This window comes from Mytilus galloprovincialis, chromosome 1 (assembly GCF_965363235.1).
Source record: "Mytilus galloprovincialis chromosome 1, xbMytGall1.hap1.1, whole genome shotgun sequence".
In the NCBI taxonomy this organism is placed as follows: domain Eukaryota; kingdom Metazoa; phylum Mollusca; class Bivalvia; order Mytilida; family Mytilidae; genus Mytilus; species Mytilus galloprovincialis.
The window spans coordinates 123,161,361-123,186,377 of record NC_134838.1 but is presented as its reverse complement, the minus strand read 5'-3'; the positions used below and the strand labels follow the sequence as shown (position 1 = coordinate 123,186,377).

The following is a 25,017-nucleotide window of genomic DNA, read 5'->3' as shown; positions in this document are numbered from 1 at the left end:
TAATGTTCAGCAAAGTAAGATCTACAAATAAGTCAACATGACCAAAATGGTCAGTTGACCACTTTAGGAGTTATTGCCCTTTATAGTCAATTTTTAACCATTTTTCGTAAATCTTAAAAATCTTTTAGAAAAATCTTCTCCTCTGAAACTACTGGGCCAAATTTAACCAAACTTAGCCATAATCATCATTGGGGTATCTAGTTAAAAAATGTGTCCGGTAACTCAGCCAACAAACCAAGATGGCCGCCACGGCTAAAAATAGAACATGGGGGTAAAATGCAGTTTTTGGCTTATAACTCAAAAACCAAAGCATAAAGAGCAAATCTGACAGGAAGTAAAATTGTTGATCAGGTCACGATCTATCTGCCCTGGAATTTTCAGATGAATCGGATAATCGGTTGTTAGGTTGCTGCCCCTGAATTGGTAATTTTGAGGAAATTTTGCTGTTTTTTTGTTATTATCTTGAATATTATTATAGATAGAGATAAACTGTAAACAGCAATAATGTACAGCAAAGTAGGAACTAAAAATAAGTCAGTATGACCAAAATAGTCAATTGACCCCCTAAGGAGTTATTGCCCTTCATAGTCAATTTTTAACAATTTTCTTAAAATTTGAAGATTTTCAATAACATTTTCCACAGAAAGTACTGTTATAGATAGAGATAATTGTAAGCAGCAAGAATGTTTAGTAAAGTAAGATCTACAAACACATCACCATCACCAAAACACAATTTTGTCATGAATCCATCTGTGTCCATTGTTTAATATTCACATAGACCAAGGTGAGCGACACAGGCTCTTTAGAGCCTCTAGTTGATTTGCCTCATCTTCGCTAGCCAAGGGTTACGATCCACTCCCACTCTGTCCACCCTTGGCGGATTGAGTTAAAATTTCGGAGACACAAGGTACAGATTTTTATTGGTTGCAGTCGAAAACTCGCTGCATCCAATTAAAAATCGCTTATAACATGATCACGTGTAAATGTAGAAAGTGTTTGTAAACAATTGCCACATGTTTATTGTGCAACAAGTCTTTACATCTCTAAACATAGGACCATATTCAGTGAAAATTTTAATAATTTTAATTGACTAATAGAAGTTTTTTTGTATATGTCTTGCACAAATGCATGAATGTTGATGTATATTTTCGTTTCCGGCTTTACCAAGTGTGTAGAATCTAGACTCTACCGTGTTTTTGAATAGTTAAAGTGCTACCATTGGTCAAGAATAATGTATTCGGAATGGGCGTGACTTTAATCTTCCAATAGATGGTGCAACATTGTAATCACAAATGTTGGCTTAATCCGCCAAGGGTGGAGAGAGCGGGAGTGGATCATAACCCTTGGCTAGCGAAGATGGTTTTGCCTCTGATTGCAGTTGCAGAATGTATAATTGTATTGTTGAATTTGTTGTATATGTCCAACTTAAACTTATGTATACTAATCACTGAGGATGTTAAAATTCTATTATATGAAAATAAGGAGATTTGGTATGATTGCCAATCAGACAATTTTCCACCAGAAACTGAATGAATGGTCAATTTACACTTAACAACAGACCAATACCACATAGTAAGCTATAAAATGCTTAAGCTGGACAAAATGTAAAACAATTCAAAATTAAAAACAGTCTGCTTTCTGCTGAAAACAAATATGGTAGATAGCAAACAAAGAAAACCACTGTATTACAGGCTCTTATCTTGACAAGCACATATAAAAGGCAGAGTGGTTAAACATATTTGTTGGGTTCAATCCTTCCTTAAACTAATTCATACTTGTATAAAGACTTTGATCTCTAAGTCTAAAGATTCAAGTAGATTCAATTAAGCAGGCAAGTATGGGTTTTAATCATTGTTGAGGGCTGTACAGTGACTTTGATTGTTAATTTCTGTGTCATTTGCTCTCTTGTGGCATTCATACATCATATTTTTTATTTTTATAGGACCTAAAAGTGTCCTTTTATTAACAAAAATGTTGATTTTTATACGACCGCAAAATTTGAAAAATTTTTCGTCGTATATTGCTATCACGTTGGCGTCGTCATCGTCGTCGTCGTCGTCGTCGTCCGAATACTTTTAGTTTTCGCACTCTAACTTTAGTAAAAGTGAATGGAAATCTATGAAATTTTAACACAAGGTTTATGACCACAAAAGGAAGGTTGGTATTGATTTTGGGAGTTTTGGTCCCAACATTTTAGGAATTAGGGGCCAAAAAGGGCCCAAATAAGCATTTTCTTGGTTTTCACACTATAACTTTAGTTTAAGTTAATAGAAATCTATGAAATTTTGACACAAGGTTTATGACCACAAAAGAACGGTTGGGATTGATTTTGGGAGTTTTGGTTTCAACAGTTTAGGAATTAGGGGCCAAAAAAGGGCCCAAATAAGCATTATTCTTGGTTTTCGCACAATAACTTTAGTTTAAGTAAATAGAAATCAATGAAATATAAACACAATGTTAATGACTACAAAAGGAAGGTTGGTATTGATTTTGGGAGTTTAGGTCCCAACAGTTTAGGAATTAGGGGCCAAAAAGGGACCCAAATAAGCATTTTTCTTGGTTTTCGCACCATAACGTTAGTATAAGTAAATAGAAATCTATGAAATTTAAACACAAGGTTTATGACCATAAAAGGAAGGTTGGTATTGATTTTGGGAGTTTTGGTCCCAACATAATAAGGGGCCCAAAGGGTCCAAAATTAAACTTTGTTTGATTTCATCAAAATTGAATAATTGGGGTTCTTTGATATGCCGAATCTAACTGTCATGACTGTGTATGTAGATTCTTAACTTTTGGTCCCGTTTTCAAATTGGTCTACATTAAGGTCCAAAGGGTCCAAAATTAAAATTAGTTTGATTTTGACAAAAAATGAATCAGTTAGGTTCTTTGATATGCTGAATCTAAAAATGTACTTAGATTCTTGATTATTGGCCCAGTTTTCAAGTTGGTCCAAATCGGGGTCCAAAATTAAACTTTGTTTGATTTCATCAAAAATTGAATAAATTGGGTTCTTTGATATACCAAATCTAACTGTGTATGTAGATTCTTCATTTTTGGTCCTGTTTTCAAATTGGTCTACACTAAAGTCCAAAGGGTGTAAAATTAAACTTAGTCTGATTTTAACAAAAATTGAAATCTTGGGGTTCTTTGATATGCTGAATCCAAAAATGTACTTAGATTTTTTATTATGGGCCCAGTTTTCAAGTTGGTCCAAATCAGGATCTAAAATTATTATATAAGTATTGTGCAATAGCAAGTCTTTTCAATTGCACAGTATTGCGCAATGGCAAGAAATATCTAATTGCACAATATTGTTAAATAGCAAATTTTTTTTTAATTAGATTTATCTTTCTTTGTCCAGAATAGTAAGCAAGAAATATCTAATTGCAAAATATTGTGCAATAGCAAGATTTTTTTTTAATTGGAGTTATCTTTCTTTGTCCAGAATCAACTTAAATCTTTGTTATATACAATATACAATGTATATTCACTTTTTACTACCAACTGATAAATTAAAATAATCTTTACCATTCAGTGATAACAAGCAGTTTTTTTACATCTTAATATTTTATGATGTATTTAAATGAGTAGTTATTGTTGCAAACTCCATTAGAAATTTTAATTGAGATTAGTTTTGGAATAAGGGAAAGGAGGATGTGATTAAAAAAATTGGGTTCAATTTTTCTCATTTGAAATTTCATAAATAAAAAAGAAAATTTCTTCAAACATTTTTTTGAGAGGATTAATATTCAACAGCATAGTGAATTGCTCTAAGAGAAAACAAAAACTTTAAGTTCATTAGAACACATTCATTCTGTGTCAGAAACCTATGCTGTGTCAACTATTTAATCACAATCCAAATTTAGAGCTGAATCCAGCTTGAATGTTGTGTCCATACTTGCCCCAACCGTTCAGGGTTCAACCTCTGCGGTCGTATAAAGCTACGCCCTGCGGAGCATCTGGTTGATATATAATCTGTAAAAGCTCTTAAGAAACAAAAGACAACAATTATGGTCTAAACACAGTACAAATGAATCAGTTATTATTTATTCCCAAACAGAATATTGAATGTTGAATTTCTATGCAAACAACAATACATGTATACCTTTTAAAACTTTTAAACCCTCTGCATTTGTTTACAACTGTCCTAAGTCACGAATCTCATGTTTAGTAGTTGTCATTGTTGATGTGGTTCATAAGTGGTTTTACATTAATTATTTTTTGGGCCCTATATAGCATGCTGTTCGGTGTGAGCCAAGGCTCCGTGTTGAAGACTGTTCTTTGAGTCTTTGACCTATAATGGTTTACTTTTACCAATTGTGATTTGGATGGAGAGTTGTCTCTTTGGCTCTCATACCACATCTTCTTGTATCTATGTAGTATTTATCTGTGTATTTTATATTGTAGAGATAAAACAGACAGTTTTATTATGGTAGACAATTCTCAGGTTGTAGAGGGTAGCTCCCCTGGTAGATATACAATCTTAAACACCAACCAAAGGCTATTTATAGGTAAGTTTATAATGGTAGACAACTCTCATTTCCTAGATAATTATACAATCTTAAACACCAACCAAAGGCTATATATAGGTAAGTTTATAATGGTAGACAATTCTCAGGTTGTAGAGGTTAGCTCCCCTGGTAGTTATACAATCTTAAACACCAACCAAAGGCTATATATAGGTAAGTTTATGATGGTAGACAATTCTCAGGTTGTAGAGGTTAGCTCCCCTGGTAGTTATACAATCTTAAACAACAACCAAAGGCTATATATAGGTAAGTTTATAAAGGCAGACAACTCTCATTTCCTAGATAATTATACAATCTTAAACACCAACCAAGGGCTATTTATAGGTAAGTTTATAAAGGCAGACAACTCTCATTTCCTAGATAATTATGCAATCTTAAATACCAACCAAAGGCTATTTATAGGTAAGTTTATAATGGTAGACAATTCTCATGTTGTAGAGGTTAGCTCCCCTGGTAGATATACAATCTTAAACACCAACCAAAGGCTATATATAGGTAAGTTTATAAAGGGAGAAAACTCTCATTTCCTAGGTTATTATACAATCATAAACACCAACCAAAGGCTATATATTGGTAAGTTTATAAAGGTAGACAACTCTCATTTCCTAGGTTATTATACAATCTTGAACACCAACCAAAGGCTATATATTGGTAAGTTTATAAAGGGAGAAAACTCTCATTTCCTAGGTTATTATACAATCATAAACACCAACCAAAGGCTCTATATAGGCAAGTTTATAAAGGGAGAAAACTCTCATTTTAAAGTTTCCTAGCTAGTTATATGATCATTTTACAATCAGATGTTTGGTTCAGGAATGTCATGTGTAGTAGTGTGATAATGAATAAAATAAAAGATTTATATCATACAAACTCAAGTGTTTGGACCTATATACATTGTCATAGACCACCGCACAACAGCATCCGTCCTTGAACATGTCAGGGTCATTCAGATACATATAAAGTTTTACCAGTAAGTCCTTTAATGGTGAACTAACTCCAACACAATCTATTCAGAAATTCTCTAATGAGGTCCTTTAATTGTGACCTATCATTCACACAATCTATTCAGAAGTTTTCTTGTTTAAACTCCATTATTCCTCTACAATGACATAAGATATAACAATGACGACAATTTTTTGTTTGCAGGTGGAATGCCTGAGGTGTCCCAGAATTCCTTGAATAAGTTCACGTCGGGTTTTCATGGTTGTATAAAAGATTTGATGTTAGCAGAGGACTATCTGTTTAACCTTGTAGACCATGCAGAAAGTGGTAGAAATGTTAATTCTTGTCAGTCGCTATAATTGGGGAATATTTGGGAGAGATATTCTAAAGAATAGAATAATTTTAATTGACTGTGTCTGCAGAGTTCCATTTGAACATTGAAATCATTATATATGCATTGCCTGATACCTAGTCATAATAACATTTAAGTTCTTTGTATGAATATAAATTCTGCTGTATTATAGTAATTATCTATGACAGGTTAAAATGTAGGTTAATTAGAAAATTGCAGATCTGTACATTTAATTGAATACTGTGAATTGAAAAATCGTAAATTTCATGGAAAACTATTTTGTCACTTCTTTCTTGTAAACTTTCTTAATAAATTGAATGACAGATAAATTATTGTGACAATGGAGTGTCTCAAATATATATTTGTGACCCATATGTTGACCTAGATGACCTATATTTTAACCTGGATCAGATGTAAAAAAAATCTATAGAAAATAGAACCTGTTTTAATTAGACTTAGCATTGTTCATTCAAATATAATAATATCTTTTTTTATACTGGGTTAAGGATACAGTTTTGGTGCAATAGGGCAGAGTAATTTATAGTAGAATTTTTATATATTTATATTACTTGAAATTTTTAAGCTTTAAAGGTTAAATCAAACTATGCATAAACATAATGAGGGTAAATATATTTTTAATATTTGAGATATGCTGGGTATTGTCCCCTCTAATCAAACTCTAAAAACGAATGGCTTTGTATGCTTCCTAAGTACATAGTAGGAGCTTAAAACATATGTTTGATAAAAGTTGTAACCCTTGAGATCGACATCTTATTTGAAATGTCCATATGTTATGTTTTTAATAAATATTTTGTCTATCTGCAAAAAAGTTGCCAGAGGTTGGACTTACATGTTGTTATTGACCACTTATTTTAAATCTCCGAGTTAATTATTTCAGAATAACCATTGATATAGGTCAGACTGTTTTATATGTGTTCATAATAACATTAGATGAATGTTTCATTATAATATGTTATTTGATTTGCTACACTGCAATCTCGTGTTATTCCTTAATCTACTTCATTACACAATAAAAATATCATTCATGATGACACGAGGTCCCACAATAAAGTGCACAGGTAAATTAAATAAAAACTTGATAAAAATCGTGTTTTCATGATCCTAGCTAAAAAATGTATTTATAAGTATTGAATGCTTCTTTTTGTAACTTCATAGGGTTGTAAAAGCATTGACCGTGCGCATATTTATAGAATGAATGGTCAGTCATATACCTTTAAGGAAGAGACTGACTAGTGTTTGTAAGAACTAATTTTAGGATACTGTTTCCAACCATCTTGTAGGGTACCTCATTAAAAAGAAGTACAGTGTTGCATTATGGTCAAACCTGCAGAAGACACAAGTCTTTTTTAACATATATGTAGTGCATAATAAGGAAACATGATTTACAAGTGTTACCTCATTATTAAATGTCATATACCGGTACAAGTTTAATGTGAATGTAGTTAATTCAATATATGCAACTATCCATAAGTAAAACTGTAAACAATTGGATTTCTTCATCTGTAAAACTTGGCTTTCAATGTGTCTATAGATTATCTCAAATTTATTAGTGCATTTAATGACAAAATCAACATACAAGGTTACCTTCAAGGACATGCACATTGTAATAACTTGTTATTACTTTTTTTACATTCACCAGCCCATGCAAAATTTTAAGTCACTAAAAATATAAATGTACCAGCTAGCACTCTCTTTAAGTACACAGTATTTAAAGTATAAAAAAAGTGTTTCTACATTCCAGTATAATACTGCTTGCCTTTCTATGGTTGTGAGAACTTTTACAGTATAAAAAAACTTGCAAGTACATTTGCTTAGTTTAATACTCCAATCTTTTAGAACCCTTTAGTCCCTTAAGTAACAGTTAGGTATTTACTGATACATACTGGATCTCTGCTGTAATTATACCCCCGCTTTAAAAAAGGGGGGGTATACTGTTTTACCTCTGTCTGTCAGTCCGTCCGTCCGTCCGTCCGTCCATCAGTCCGTCCGTCCGTCCGTCCGTCAGTCCGTCCGTCAGTCCGTCGGTCAGTCCGTCCGTCAGTCAGTCAGTCCGTCCCATGAAACTTTCGTCACATTTTTCTCAGGAACTACACATCCACCCTTTCTGTAATTTGGTATCAACATTTATATATGTCAGCCACACCGTGTGATGCGTTTTCAGATTCATCACTTGACAACTTCCTGTTTACCGAACACTTGTCTGATTTTACACATGATAGCCAAGTTGAAAATTTTCGTCACATTTTTCTCAGGAACTACAATACAAGGATTTCTGAAATTTGGTTTCAGGATTTATATTAGTCAGCTATACCGTGTGATGCGTTTTAAGATTCATCACTCGACAACTTCCTGTTTACCGAACACTTGTATGATTTTACACATGATAGCCAAGTTGAAAATTTTCGTCACATTTTTCTCAGGAACTACAATACAAGGATTTCTGAAATTAGGTTTCAGGATTTATATAAGTCAGCTATACCGTGTGATGCGTTTTCAGATTCATCACTCGACTACTTCCTGTTTACCGAACACTTGTATGATTTTACACATGATAACCAAGTTAAAAATTTTCGTCACATTTTTCTCAGGAACTACAATACAAGGATTTCTGAAATTTGGTTTCAGGATTTTTATAAGTCAGCTATACCGTGTGATGCGTTTTCAGATTCATCACTCGACAACTTCCTGTTTACCGAACACTTGCATATTTTTACACTATTAATATTATCCACTTGCGGCGGGGGTATCATCAGTGAGCAGTAGCTCGCAGTTTCACTTGTTCTACATGGTATGTCAGTAAGTTCAATAGAACTTTGGTTTTTAAGTGGTTTATGTAGATCTAAACATTATGTAAGTCTATACAACTTCAATATGGGTTCCAGACTCATATGAGTTGTTAACAAAAATTAAAAAGTGTGCTAAATCTAGTGATGTATGACAGTTTTATAACAAACATCAGTTACTTACCCATGTTGCACTTAAGTTTTCTTTATTAATTGATCACAATTACACAACATAAAATGTTAAAAATAAAACCTACTAGACACCTCCACAGGAGACCAGTTTTGTATTATTTATAACATTTAAAACATTGAATGAATGAATCTTTATTGCAAAGCATAGACTAAACAACATATATTACATAATGTAAAACATGAATAGACAACATTTAAAACATTGAATCAGCAGAGATCTTCAGATCTTCCCACACAGTTCATTGGAATTTATATTTATTTCACCAAAATAGTTTTATGGTGCATGCACACTTTCTGTGTTGAAAATGTACTTAAAATATTGAGATAACAGTCCATATGATTTGTAAAATGGTTACTTTTACCATTAGGCCTTATACCCCTTGGAAAAGAACCAATCACAGTTGATAATTAAATATCCAACTGTCTTACTGCTAAGTTTATTTTGCATTAATGACTATGTGGTGGCTTTACTCATTGTTGAAGGTCTTACAGTGACATATATATGATAATTTTGGTGTCGTTTGGTCTCTTTTGGAGAGTTGTCTCATTGGCAATCATAACACATCTTTTTTTTATTTTGAATGTGTAAGATTTTTTTAAACATTCCAGTATAAAGCAGTAGCCTTTTGAACGGTTGTGAGAACTAGCTTTTACAGTATTTGGTTGTGATATAGAATGTATATATATATATATATATATTAAATTTTATGGTATTTTTTCCCTTTATATGTACTGAGAACATATATGTCTAACATATTTGAAGGTTTTGTGTTTTTGATTTAGTAATATTCCTAAACCTTATTCTCATTTGAGAAGAAGAAACAGCTGCCAGGAAACAGTGAACAATTATTCATCTATTGGAAGATTGATCTTAATATGTGTGAAATATTTGCCACTGGACATCAAGGAAATTGTTGGTCATTGAGTGTTTATTGTATTTTAAGATTTTTTTTATTGTAGCTTTACTGAGTATGGTTGTGATCATATTTTCTATGTTATTTACCAATGTATGGTTGTGCTTATCAAATAACTCCTATCTTATATTGTTGTTGATTTATTGAGTCAGCTTACTTATGATTGAATGGTTTTTAATGAAGGATAAAAAAAAATTGCAGGTATTTTAGTTTTTTAATGTGAAATGCAAAGTAAGATTCATTTTTATGCACCTTACATTTTATGCTTGTCATTGTCTTCAATAAACTTTTCCTTTAGAAAACTATTATTCAGTTTGAATTTAAAGCTGACCAGAAATCGCTGTTGGTGTATAAAGTTAGAAAATAACATCCAATTATAAAAGAGTTTATAGTTTCAATATAACATGCACAGCAATGATGCCAATGACAAAACAAAAATTTCACATTTCTATAGATAGAATAAAGGAATGAAACAGGCAAACTATTTGTTTATTTCTATTGCTGATAATATTTAGGTAACTTCATAATATTCAATATTAATGTGTAGTTAAGGGTTGGTTAACTGATTTAGTCATCAGAGTTAGACAACCATCCTTTTCATACTCAGCCAATATTTGATGAAGAGTTTACACAATTTTATTCTTTTGACAAACTCTTGATCTAATGACCTCCCTTTGGACTAATAAAATATGTTTTTTTTAAGACTACAGCCAAACAATTTTAATAAAAGCTACAGCTATTGGCATGTATATAGAATCGAGGTTGAATATTTGTGCTTAAATAAGTTTTTTTTAAATATTTAAAATAACTCAGGGATTATTTTTACAACTGATTATCAAAACAAATTTTAAACTAATTCATGTTTGTAGTACGCACTTGAGAATATGTTGTAAGTCATGATATAAGTAGTTGGGTTTTTATAACTCCAGGAGGTGTAATTGTATTTATTATTTCTCTTCCTTTATGAATAAATTCTTATTTATAAATTCAATTATTTATATACTGCTAGTGTTTTAAATGTTCATATGGATACATAGACTAAACAAATATCAAATTTTATATAATAAAGTAATCAATATATGGTCCAGTATTTCTATCTTTGAACTAGTTTATGGACATGTACTGGACACTAAACATAAATAAAAGTGTTTTTTTCTATAAGAATGAAAATGAAGCAAGTTAAAATGTTTTTATAATAATGAATTTGTTCTTTTGTCCCCTTGTATTAGCTTTTATTATTTAATGTCAATATTTAGGACAAAGGAAAGTTCTGAAAAGTGTATTTAAAGAACCAGTCAAGCGAGATTATTTGACATGTTAATTTGTACTGTTTTTTAACCTACAATCAAACAAATGTTTTATTTTTATACATGCTTTAATCTTTTAACAATTAGCTGAATTTCAAAATCAGTAACCGACTTATGGGATTGTCAATGAAATTTTAAATCTCAAGCTTTAATTTAGAACATGTTACTGTTTATTTGTCTGTATTATATAAGTAATACTAATAAGATACTAACACCTAATAGTGACACATTCTAAATTATAACTTGAGATTTAAGATTTCATCGACAATCCATAATTTTAAACAAATAAGGAATTATGAATTATGCATGGTTTAGTCCACCTATATGTTGAACTGACCATGATATAAACCATTGATAAACATTTCAATTTTTTTTAAATATCAAAGAATTTCTTGTCTGATATTGGGCTTTCTTAAAGCTTAACTGAACAGAAATGATATGATAAATCATACATACTTAACAGTGACGGATCTAAAAAAAAAAATTATAAGGGGGGGGCACTGACTGCCTAAGAGGGGCCTGCTTCAGTTATGCTTCAGTGATTATCTATATAATCAACCAATTTTTTCCTTCAAAAGGGGTGTCAGGGTCCCTGAAAAACCCTCTAAATCTGCCTCTAGTTAAATCCTTAAATATCATAAGAAAACGGTTCAGATTGCCTCCTGTTAACCATATATAGTTTTAATTGCATTGATAAGACTTCTAGCACAGGTTTTGTTCATGTGGGACATGTGCTGCCCCTGCATATCATTTATTTTAACATCTTGAAAACTGTTCATATCTCTTACACTTAACCGTATATATTCTGAATTGTCATGACAATAGCTTTATAATACGCCATAGATTTTTTCTAGGGGTCATGCCCTCTCCTTTATTTTCATTAATTGTGGAATATTTTTCTAACTCTTCAAATGTCTACCCGTAAAACATATACAGTGGAACCTTGTTGTGTCAAACTCAAGTGTTTCCTAAAATTCCAATAAGTTGAGATAAAATTTCTGTTTGTAGGATGTATTTTTAAACCTGATAAGTCAAAATCAAGTGATTCAAAATCTGATAGATAACTGCTAGAAAGTATAAATATATCATTTTAATCGAACTAAATAGTAACAAAGAAACAGAAACATAACAATCACAGTTAAATAAAATAGAATGTTGACTGATCCAAAGGTTCAGTCGACCATTCAATAAGAATTAAATCATTACAGAGTAAACTGGATACTACCTGTTCAATGGGAAAAGTACAGGTCATAACATTCGTAGGATTAAATACTTGAAATTTTCCATTAACAAATATTTATATCCGATGAAAATGACTGATGTATATTAGTATATCTAAAACGTAGTTTACAATTGTATTGTGAAAACATTTATATTGTAATATCTAACCATGCAGATTCCATTGAGCACTCGTGATTATGTAAATGAAGCAATAAGTATTTGTCAACTTTATTTTATTGCACATACTATTTAGCAGCAAACAAGGCTGTTATAGGTGTTTAATCACTAATAAGTAATAACTCCAGTAAAATATTTTATTGTATGGTGTTACCTGAACATAGATGTTGTTAGTACTTTATGTAATTGTTGTTTGAAGCAGGGACAGTCAGAACTGGTTTCTTGTTGTTAGTCCTTCATGTAGTTCTTGTTTGAAGCAGGGACAGTCAGAACTGGTTTCTTGTTGTTAGTCCTTCATGTAATTGTTATTTAAAGCAGGGACAGTCAGAACTGGGTCCTTCATGTAATTGTTGTTTGAAGCAGGGGCAGTCAGAACTGGTTTCTTGTTGTTAGTCCTTCATGTAATTGTTGTTTGAAGCAGGGGCAGTCAGAACTGGTTTCTTGTTAATACTTCATTTTATTGTTGTTTGAAGCAGGGACAGTCAGAACTGGTTTCTTGTTTCATTTAGACCTTAGACTTGCCTGTCAAAGAATTATTTTTTTGTTATATTTGCTTCGATAACCATAGAAATTTTTAAGTCTGTTAATATTGTAATTTTTATAGCTAGTATTATTAAAATTTTGTTTTCTAAATGTTTTTGCTTATATATGTTTTAAATAAAACTTGCTGAATATTCTTTGTGTTATCTTCTTCAGTGAAATGCTATTTTATTTTCTACATTACAGATTGGGCATTTAGTTATCAATCAATCTGCAGTATATATAACATATATATATATATATATATATATATATATAATATGATGTTGAGACGAGTTGTATATAAATCTACAACGAAATTTGTTTTACATGCACACGTATAAAAATTGCGGTTTTTATCCAACAGAATCATAGGTTTGAACGTAGTTTTCAATTTAGACTCTTCATATGTTATAACTGTTAACTATCTCAATAAAAGAAATATATATATAAAATGACTGAATAAATAGTCAACGATTAATCTTACAGGGCGATGGATCATGTAATATGATTCTGTACACTACAAAATATAATATATAACAAGTCAGAAAGGGTACAACATCACCATTAAATAACTATAAAATGATAAAAATATTAGATATTTCGGATAACAGATATCCTTCTTCAATAATAGCACTATGTCAAATGAATTATGTCAATATATTCAAACTGAGAGACTATCAACATCTTGAAATTTATACAATTTGAGCAGACACCACAGACACTGGTACAATTTTAAAATTTCCAAACACGGCGCAAAGATTACAAAGATATGCCAAATAAAAATAGTCATTTTCGAAGTGAACTGGCACAAATCTAAATTTCCAAAGGTTGTGACAGTTTAGATGTTATAACTGCATGGAGGGCAGTCCTCAAACAAAAAAAAATCAAAAATGCCCTTACCGGTCCATTATATTTGTTATATATCTAATATTTGTTCATTTTATAGTTATTTAATGGTGATGTTATTGTACCCTTTCTGACTTGTTATATATATATATATATATATATATATGTGTGTGTCTGATTGTATTTCTTTTATTGAGATAGTTAACAGTTATAACATATGAAGACAGGGCCGTTACTACCTATGAGGCAGGGGAGGCAACTGCCTCTCCTGAATTTTCTACACCAAATATATACGTAGAACACATATGAAACTTTGCTTCAAACAAATTTGAATAAAACTTAACTGTTCACATTTATTTAGGGCTCAATTAAGCAGAGGAAGTTCCCTTTGTTTTGTGAATCTTTTCTTTTATGATATCGGAAATTCGTTACCGGCTAAATCAGCTGCTATATCATTTTTTTTAACGTCTTCCGATCGTATGAGAACATTATGGTCAATGCCTTAGTAGCCTTAAACACTCCCATTCGTTGTAGTGGTTATAGTTACATTCAGCATTCAACAATATTGAAATTCAAGGTTCTCAATAAAAAAAAATATCTTGCATTCTATGATCTTGCTTTTTAAGTTTTTTTAACTTACCAGTTTGATTTTTAACAAAAATATCTTTAAATACAGATAATAATTGTTTGCATTAAAATTGCTTCCAGGATCCAACAATTCTGATGTTACTTTAAGTAAGGGTCATATTCAGCCACTGATTTTATTAAGAAAAAATCCGCAGTCTCAATGTATTTGATGTTAATAATTATAGGTCAAAGTACAGCCTTCAAGACGGAGCCTTGGCTCACCCCGAATAGCAATCTCAGCTTGTTTTTGCATAAAAATTGCTTCCAGGTTCAAGTTATACTGATGTTTCTTTAAGTAAATAAATTGAACGAAAACGGGTCATTTTTAGCCATTGACTGAGAGAGAAAAAAATCGGAGGGGGGCTGCGCCCCCCAACTCCTCTCTCTTGGGGGCCCCATTGGCGGCCCCCTAACCCCTGCCTCCCCTGAATTCGAACCCTAGTTACGGCCCTGTAAGAACAAAAACTTTTGATTGTGAGATACAGCATATCACACCAGTGATTTGCCCCTAATATAGTACAAACTTTATCTTCACATATCTGATTTTATCTGTTTGTTGTTCTCAAGTTACATAATGACCAGTTAATAGTCCTTGTAGGGTTGTTAAAAAGTACACATCACAGTTTGTGAAGTCATCCTTGTGCTGCTTGATGTTGCCAAAACAGCTGAGTTAATGGAAATATATATATGTCTAAGTATGTGACAACTCTATGACTTTCTTATATCATTTACTTCATCTGAAATTTAGTAGCGAAAATATAGTTCGACTATCTACCAGAGAGCAGCTAAAAGGGAGGATAACAACTATAGACCACTGTATAGTTAAATTGGTCTGGTAGTCTAAGGCTGAGGTCACAGTGCAGACCAGGTTACCACTATGTCACAAAAAAACATTGGTGCTAATTCAGTTTAGGAAAGAACAACACATTTGCTTTTGATTTTAATTAGGGCCCCGCCGACGGCGGGTCGCCCTATAGTGATCAGTCTGTCCGTCCGTCCGTCTGTCCGTCCGTCTGTCCGTCCGTAACACTTTCGTGTCCGCTCCATATCTAGAGAACCGTTATGATTTCATACTTAATACTTAACATGATTATTAACCAACACCAGAGGGTGTGTCATGTTGTATGTACAACTTCCTAGGTCAAAGGTCAAGGTCAAAAACTTTGGTTTCAGTTGACAACCCTGTGTCCTGTGGTGAAGATCGTGTCCGCTCCATATCTAGATAACCATTATGATTTCAAAGTTTATACTTGACATCCATTTTAACAACCACCAGAGGGTGTGTCATGATGTATGTACAACTTCCTAGGTCAAAGGTCAAGGTCAAAAACTTTGGTTTCGAGTTGACAATCCTGTGTCCTGTGGTGAAGATCGTGTCCGCTCCATATCTAGATAATCGTTATGATTTCAAAGTATATACTTGTCATACATTTTAACCACCACCAGAGGGCGTGTCATGATGTATGTACAACTTCCTAGGTCAAAGGTCAACGTCAAAAAAACTTTGGTTTCAGTTGACAACCCTGTGTCCTGTGGTGAAGATTGTGTCCGCTCTATATCTTGAGAACCGTTATGATTTCAAATATTATACTTGACATCCATTTTAACCAACACCAGAGGGTGTGTCATGATGTATGTACCACTTCCTAGGTCAAAGGTCTGTCTGTCTGTTGGTCTGTCCATCGCTAACAAATTTGATCCACATTATATTTTGAGAGGACAGCTGTTATTATTTCATACTTTATACCTGACAAACATTTTCAACTTAACATATATATTAACCAACACAAGAGAATGTGTCATAATGTATCATATGCAACTATTCCAGTCATAATTAGGTTCGATAACTCTGTATGTGACTGGTTTAATTATGGTTATGTAAAATGTACTGGTTACCCAAGTAATAATTTCAAAATATATATATATATAGATATTGCATCTTTGTTTCAACCCATCCGTGGTTTCCTTTCGTTGATATAAAATATTATCATAAAATGATTTCATAAACAATCGTATAATACTAATATATATATAAGTCTTGTCAAAATTTACATCGTGATTAGGTCACGTTGCCATGTTTGTTTTGTTTGATCACGTTGATGACTTAATTAATATCTCCACAATCTTGCTTTATCCTTAATTATCATACGAGTTACAATAACGTGTCATATGTAATTGCAATACAAACAGTTAAATCTTATTGAATTATTTGCATGTGTAAACTAAGTGTCGAACATCCTCTACGTTTGAAATTATTTGGTCGCCATTTTGTTATATGTAACTTCGAAATTTTATCAAAACAAATAGCATGTATCCACTTTCACAGAGGGAAATAGTGTTTAAATATATGCTGCATTAAGGTAAGACAATTATTGAAAAGACATGCATCTAACAATTTTACGATTTTCATCGTACAAATCTTCAAAAATATATATGTCCATGTCGCCCCACGCTATCAATGTTCTAAACTGCATGGTCGGTGCATGTAAATCTTTATTTTTAGTGTGAGAGACTGTTTCTAATAAATATATTGAAGAACATGTGAAAAAAGAAATTTCTTAAGTACAAAAAGACACACTTTGATAAATATTTGAAATATTACTTTTTGATTTATAACTAAATGAATACCGGCATGTCGTGTCGTTATGAACCTTCAACAGTGTCCGCCATTTTGAAAATATTGCTGAAGACTGCAAAAATATGAACTTTTCAAACAAATTTCGAAGCAAAAAGTTTAATACCTGAACTGATATGGTTTGCCATTTACTTTAAATAAATATGTTGTCGATCTTTTTAGAGGTTGGAAGGATATAAGTAACAATAAATTAATTGAGAAAATTGATTTTACAAAAAGGTCCCATTGCAATTTTGTCGAGTTTTAACGAAGATGTCAACGGAGGCTGTGTGGCTATGTCACCTCAATTTTCAAACTTATTTCGAAGCAGGAAATCATATTTCTGAACTGAAACTTAAAACATATTTAATTGTAAAAATTTATAAACTGTAAAACGCGGGGTTGGAAGGAAAAATATACTTTATAACAAAAAAGTTATGACCGTTTTATCTATGTACCCCGTTCACTTTCATTGATAATCTATCGGCCATTAATGATATACAACAGAAGTGTAAAAGTCACGTGATGACGGAGATAGTTGGATATGTCCTAGGTCTAAGATCAGTCTGTCGGTCTGTCCATCCGTTCGTTGTTCTTAACAAATTGTGTCCGCTCTACCTCTCGAGAACCATTAATATTTCATACTTTATACTTGGTGGGTCATAATATATTGAAGGCATAATTCTAAAAATATGTGACAAATATCAATTGGGCAGCACCTTTAAACATATTGTTCAAACATCAATCCATATATCCAGAAGTCACCTTAGAGTAGTAAACAATGAGTTCACATCATGCAGTCATATCACTATTATACTATGAAAGTAAGATGAGAATATTTATCAGTTTTAACTTAAAATCTTAGATCAAAATCACACATGAGACTATGTAATAACTTCAAATAATGCTTCATATCAGATTATCCATACAACTTATTTACCCCACGTTATTGACAGCGGGGCCCACAGAGATGGCTCCCATCTCAATGATATCTTGTTAAAGTACTTTTTATGCCCCATTTATGGACATAATGTTTTCTGGTCTGTGCGTCTGTCCATCCGTTTGTCCAAAATTTTGGTTAAAGTTTTTGGTCGAGGTAGTTTTTTATAAAGTTGAAGTCTGAAACTTAGTTAACATGTTCCCTATGATATGATCTTTCTAATTGTAATGCCAAATTAGAGATTTTATCCCATTGTCACGGTCCACTGAACATAGAAAATAATAGTGTGGATGGGGCCACCAGGTACTTGGGACACATTCTTGTTTTTTTAGTAGTTTTTTTTTTTAAATTTCCCAAAATTGACCACCTTATGGTAGATTCTTCAGGAACCAATGGCTGTCTATTATCATTCTCTTTGTATTTCTTGTTTCTATACAGTGCTTCATTTCTATACCCATCTCAAATGAGGAAAATATAGATGAACAGTGGCGGATCCAGTGGGGGGTCCGGGGGTTGGAACCCCCCTTTTTTTTGGATGATCAATGCATTTGAATGGGAGCATATAGTTGGAACCCCCCTTTTTAAAATGGGTGGATCTGCCACTGATGAAACAAGTACCTTTCTCTGTACTATGACAAAATGGGTAAACATCTCTTTTACACAATAAAAAATATGGTTAAACAATTCTCTTTCTCTTTAAATACAAGATGAGGAAAATGGATAGATATCAAATATTTACAACACATCCAAACACTGAATTGTCTCGCCTGCATTATTTATGATTGAATTTATGTTGAAAGTGTGTAATATGAAGGTTTTACTATAAGTTTCAAATAAGGTTAATGTTTTAATGATCAAGGTAAGATGAACCTTGCTAAACAGAAATCAGGTCCACCTTACACTCATTCAATTCACCAATCTTGTTTCACCTTTTGCTTATGGTATATGAGAAATGGACCTAATAACGAAATTTAACATTGACTTATGAACCAGGAATATGAGGTTAGGGTCAGACAACATGGACACCAAACATTCATTCCACACACCAGATTTGGTTGAACTATTGTTTACAGCATCTGAAAAAAAAAACAATCATGAAATTTTTACATTGACTAATGAACTATGAAAATGAGGTCAAGGTCAGATAAACTACCAGACAGACATGTACACCTTACAATCCTTCCATACACCACATAGTTAACCTATGGCTTACATTATTGGATAGACCGGCAAAACCACGAAAACTAAACATTGACCAATGAATCTTGACAGTGGTCAAGGTCAGGTGGATCCTGTCAGACGGACATATACAGATATAGGAAGATGTAGTATGAGTGCCAATTAGACAACTCTCCATCCAAGTTACACATTATAAAAGTAAACCATTATAGGTCGAGGTACGGTCTTCAACACGGAACCTGGGCTCATGTTACAATCATTCTATACATCAAATATTATTAACTGCTGCTTATTGAATCTGACAATTAGACCAAATTAAGCAAAATCAACATTTACCAATGAACCATGAAAATGAGTTCAAGGTAAGTCCAAATATAGGTAACCTATTGTATCTGAGACATGAGTTCGAGGTCAGGTGAATCCTGTGTAACGGACATGCTATTAACCTTTAACGGAACCAATATGCCAAATATCATTATCATGTTTCTCATAGGATCCAGGGCCGTGCCCCCCCCCCTTTTGTTGGAAAAATGTTGTTGATCATTTAGAGAATCACCAAATCATGACTGGAGGGGGCCCTCGTAGGGCATTCGGTGCCCCCTCACCCTTTTAATGAAAGTTTCTGGATCTGCCGCTGTCAGACTAAATCAGTACATGCGAGTAAAAAGCAACAAGCTATTTTATTTCTTAATATTCAATGCTTTAAACAATCGTTTACGCCGCCGCCGCCGTATATATAGTAATGCCTATCTCTCACAAAGGCGAGACTGTTTGGACGAAATTTAAATAGAAGGCATGGCTAAATAGAATGTGGAAGCCAATGCTCATATACAAAACAAATTGTATGGTTAGTGTATCTTAACGTAAGCCTGTGGCAAGTGTCGCTTGTCATATTGAGAGTGTATTTGTCCATATAGACGCTAGACTCAGACGTGCAAACACATCTATGAAACATTTAAACCCAATCGCAAATGGCCTTTTGTTAAAAGAACTGTGAAACATAACTTACAAGAACGAAGCTAGACAATTAAATAGAGTTTACACATCATACATGAATTTAAAATCATTGAAAATTCTAATACTCTTAGATAGCAACACCAAAACATGTCTCTATGAATCTTTTTAAACCCGGTGATTTTATACTGAGACTACTATAACACTATATGCCTTTGTAACACTATGTGTTATAGTAGTCTCAGTTTTATAGTAGGATTATGTTACAATTAAAGTTCTTAAATTATTATGAGGTGATGAAAAGACAAATGTAAGCAAAATGGCACCGTAATTTCAGCGACAATATAAATTTCTAGATTTCTAATAGTGCAGTGTAGAACTGTTCATCATAAAATTTCAATAAAAATTAAAAAAAGATCTTGATTAATTGTTCATTTCAGACTTATTGCAATTTGGATATGTTTTAGTTTGTTATAAATCAAATATGAGAATTTGAGTCAAATCAATGAATATGAATTTGACAGCCAAGGATATTCGCACTTCTTGTTTTTTCGCTTTTTGTCAGATATTTAAAATCCTCTTAATTTACTATGTAATTCCAATAAATTAAATGCGCGCTGATTCCTAGTTTTCGTTCATTATTTTATTGCATATAGTTTAGGAGAAGCCGTTTTGAAAATCTTATAAAATCCTTGTTATTTTTTTTTTATGAAAAATCTAAAGAGATTCATTTCCCGCAAATTTTTCAATTGCTTATATTTCTCAACAAGAACACTGACCCTTCATTTTTTCTGCTCGTTAAGTTCCGATATGCATATACTTTCAATTTATCACAATCTTCTTAAAAGCTTAAAACATTTTAAACCAAAGTAGGAAACATCCTTAACATTATTATTATTTTTACTCTGAGCTATTTTCATCATTTGTGAAAGTCATTAAAGTTAGAATTGATCACACGAACCTCAGCTGTTTTAGCTAGCTTTGCTCTATACGATTTATCTGGCTATAAATCATATAACCAACGTTTTACTAGGAAAATACTGGTGATTGCATACTTCCTCCTCAGTTATAACACGAATACAATGTACAAATAGGCCATCACGGTAAGGCTATTCTCTTAAGCTCAGTTTAAACGATCACAATTTCAAGTGCTTAAATGTATAATATTTTGTGCCTTCTTTCTTAAAAAAAACTCTCAATATACCAATATGATGAACATTATTGTTTTTCCTCTGTTTTATCATTAGAAATTAGGATGCCTATAGAAAAAGGCCATGTCAGCTTTTGTTATCCCTTTGAGTGCGTCGTCTGGTTTAATTTTTTTCACAGCACTTCAAAATACATGACCACCATTGCATAGATAGGGGTAAAATAAAGTTGTTGGCTTATATCTAAAAACACCTAAAGCAGTTAGAAGAAATAGGTAAAAATAAATTATCCAAATGTCAAGGTCTATCTCCTGAAAATTTTCAGAATGTCTCTGAAATATGTTTTTGTTTAATTTCGTAGTTTTTTGCTTATGTCAAGTTAGAGCAATTCTGACATAAAGTACAATGGGTTTAAACGATCATAAAGGTCAAGTTTTTTTATCTACGAATTTACAGAAAAATCAGAATACCCAATTTGGAGTTATTGCCCCTGAAATATCAATTTTAGCAAATTTCACAGTTTCTGGTAAGTTTCTTGTGAATAATAACAGATTAAGATACATTTTGAACAGTAAAAATGTTTAATTTTCAATATTGTTCAAAAAAGTATAATCTATAAAGAAGTCAACATAGATGAATAGTCGACTGACCTCGAATAGAAGTAATGGTCCTTAAAAGGCTAAATACACATTTGTGTTGCCTTTGTCGCAGATAATGGATAAAGAGAAATTTTAAAAGCAAAAGTATTTAGCAAAAATAAGGTCTACAAACAAGTAAACTTTTCTGAAATCGTCAATTAACCGCCTATTATTTATGAATGCCATCGAAAGAGTTTTTTTATACATTTTTTAAGATCCACCTACGACAGTAGAGGGGCATTATGTTTGGTCTGTGCCTTCGTCCGTTCGTCCGTTCGTCCCGCTTCAGGTTAAAGTTTTTGGTCAAGGTAGTTTTTGACGAAGTTGAAGTCTAATCAACTTGAAACCTAGTACACATGTTCCTTATATGATCTTTCTTATTTTAAAGCTTAATTAGACTTTTGACTCCAATTTCACGGTCCACTTAGCATAGAAAATGAAAGTGCGAGTTTCAGGTTAAAGTTTTTTGTCAAGGTAAATTTTGATGAAGTTGAAGTCCAATCAATTTGAAACTTAGTACACATATTCCCTATGGTATGATCTTTCTAATTTTAATGTCAAATTAGATTTTTATGCCCCACATACGATAGTAGAGGGGCATTTTGTTTTCTGGTCTGTGCCTCCGTTCGTCTGTTCGTCCGTCCGTCCGTCTGTGCGTCCGTTCGCCCCACTTCAGGTTGAAGTTTTTGGTCAAGGTAGTTTTTGATGAAGCTGAATTCCAATCAACTTGAAACTTAGTACACTTTTTGCTTATGATATGATCTTTCTAATTTTAAAGCCAAATTAGACTTTTGACCCCAATTTCACAGTCCACTGAACATAGAAAATGAAAGGGGGAGTTTCAGGTTAAAGTTTTTGGTCACGGTAGTTTTTGATGAAGTTGAAGACCAAACAACTTGAAACTTAGTACACATGTTCCCTATATGGTATGATCTTTCTAATTTTAATGCCAAATTAGATTTTTTTACCCAATTTCACGATCCATTGAACATGGAAAATGATAGTGCGAGTGGGACATCCGTGTACTTAGGACACATTCAGAATTTCTTGTTTACCCAATTTCACGGTCCATTGAACATGGAAAATGATAGTGTGAGTGGGGCATCCGTGTACTTTGTACACATTCTTGTTTTCATTTTTTTTCTGAAAAAACTATTAGATTGAGATTGACTTGTAATAAGAACAGATGTAAAGCACAATCAGTTCTGCAAATAAGTCAACATGGCCCATAACTGTCGACAGTCCCCTTTTATGAGTTATTACCCCTGAATGACAGATTTACCCATTTGTAGATTTTTTGCTAATTGTATAGAGAAAATATATATAATCTTCACTATATACAAATCAGTCATCTTGTCGAAAACTTTAAACTGACTACTTATGAATGTTATGTCCCCTGAATGATGATTAGTATCTTTATTTTGCAATTGGGCAATATTTTAAATCTGGATTCAGAGATAAACTTTTAAAATGTAGCGAAAAATAATGGTCAAAATAAGACCTACAAGACAGTGGCGGATCCAGAACTTTTCCTAAAAGGGGGGGGGGCTGACTGACCTAAGGGGGGCCCGCTCCAGTCATGCTTCAATGATTCCCTATGTAATCAACCAAATTTTTCCCACGAAAGGCCCCCCCTCCCCTGGATCCGCCTATGCAAGAAATTCACAATTGTCAAATCATCACAATAGTTATAGGAGTAACTGCCTTCATATTTCAAAAACTTTAAAATATGGGTATGAACCGTAACCAATAAAGCTGATCAGTACAAGACGAACATAATTGCTACAAAATAAAATCTACAAATAAGTTAGCATTACTAGTTGTGATAGATTAAAAATATATCAGAATGGTATACATGTATATATTTACCAGATTAGCAGAACGGACCATTTGGAGCTTCTTGTTGAATTTACTTTGATAGTATTTTTGTTAATACTTTTTTTGTGATACACGATAGTAGCATTTTGACAAACGAGTGTGAACACAACATTGTTCCTGACACAAAAATGAGCAAGACACACGTTTCTTGTTTCTTTGACTTGCATTTTTTGTTACATGTATACAGGTTGTTCTTATTGTCCTATTTGGTGTAGATTCCTTGAGATTTCTATTATTATGATAGCTGCTCTTTTGAGATCTAAACTCTAACGGAATATACTAGCACACAAAAAAAAAAACTCAACAATATAAGACAAAACAAAAATCTCCCGTCCTTCTCTTAAAAACCAATCCATGTTTGACTTCGATTATTCTTATATATAAAAAAGAAAAAAATAAGCTGTGGTATGATTGCCAGGAAACATATCTTCATTATAGACCAAAGGGCATTTTGTAAACAAGTGGCCCTTAACAATGAACCAAAGCCATATGGTATATATAAATAAGGTGTGGTATGAGTACCCACGAAACAACCCCGGGAAACAACTCCCCATCAAAGTAAAAAAAATAAACAGTTATAGGTTAAAGTACGACCTGCAACATGGAGTTTTGGCTCACACCGAACAAGCTTCAAAAGGCCGAAATCGTACAGTACCTTTTTTTTAAGAAAAGGTTTCGACATGACAACACATTGGTTCATTCAAGAGAGAAAACAAACTGCCTGATTTATAATACAAAAAGAAGGAAAAAAACAGACAGTAACAAACTACAACTACGTCCATGACGGCGTTTAACAATACCCTAGCCTTGGGCAGTGGGTTAACAAAACGACACGAGAGTGGCATGATTACGTTTCACTCGCGCAATAGTGGTTCTGACCACGCCAAGTGTTTCTGTGTTAGGCGACGTCATAAACGGCACTAACAACCATGGAGTGACAGCTACAAGATAAACTGAAGAGAAGTTATCCAGCACAAAAAATATCAGTGCGTAAGAAAGATGCAACGAAGGGTTAAGAAGAGGAAATCAAAGGGAATGGAATTGCAAGTAACCGGAAAGAGAACAACTGACATGATAAAAAAGTGTATATGTGCTTCCAGTTTAATCCACATTAGTCTGTTAGAAGTCAAGGCTACCATGTGTAAATTGCTACGACATATTTTCGTGGAACTTAAACCAATCTATTTCTGGCCATACCTACTTGGTCTGTTTTTAATTTATTTTATAATCAAC

At 32.8% G+C, this 25,017-nt stretch overlaps 1 protein-coding gene across 2 annotated transcripts in view; it reads left to right on the top strand.

Annotated features, from left to right (window-relative positions):
* The window catches only part of LOC143056677 (pikachurin-like), a 41,849-nt gene extending 28,735 nt beyond the window's left edge, over nucleotides 1–13,114 (top strand). Inside the window, exons 13-14 of one of the 2 annotated variants that reach the window (XM_076229839.1) lie at nucleotides 4,408–4,511; nucleotides 9,603–13,114. In XM_076229839.1, the coding sequence (XP_076085954.1) occupies nucleotides 4,408–4,511; nucleotides 9,603–9,631 (133 nt within the window). In that variant the 3' untranslated portion in view covers nucleotides 9,632–13,114. Of the gene's footprint in view, nucleotides 1–4,407; nucleotides 4,512–5,675; nucleotides 7,460–9,602 lie in introns of those variants that run through there. The other variant, XM_076229834.1, reaches the window with a different exon arrangement.
* Nucleotides 13,115–25,017: the final 11,903 nt, after the last annotated feature.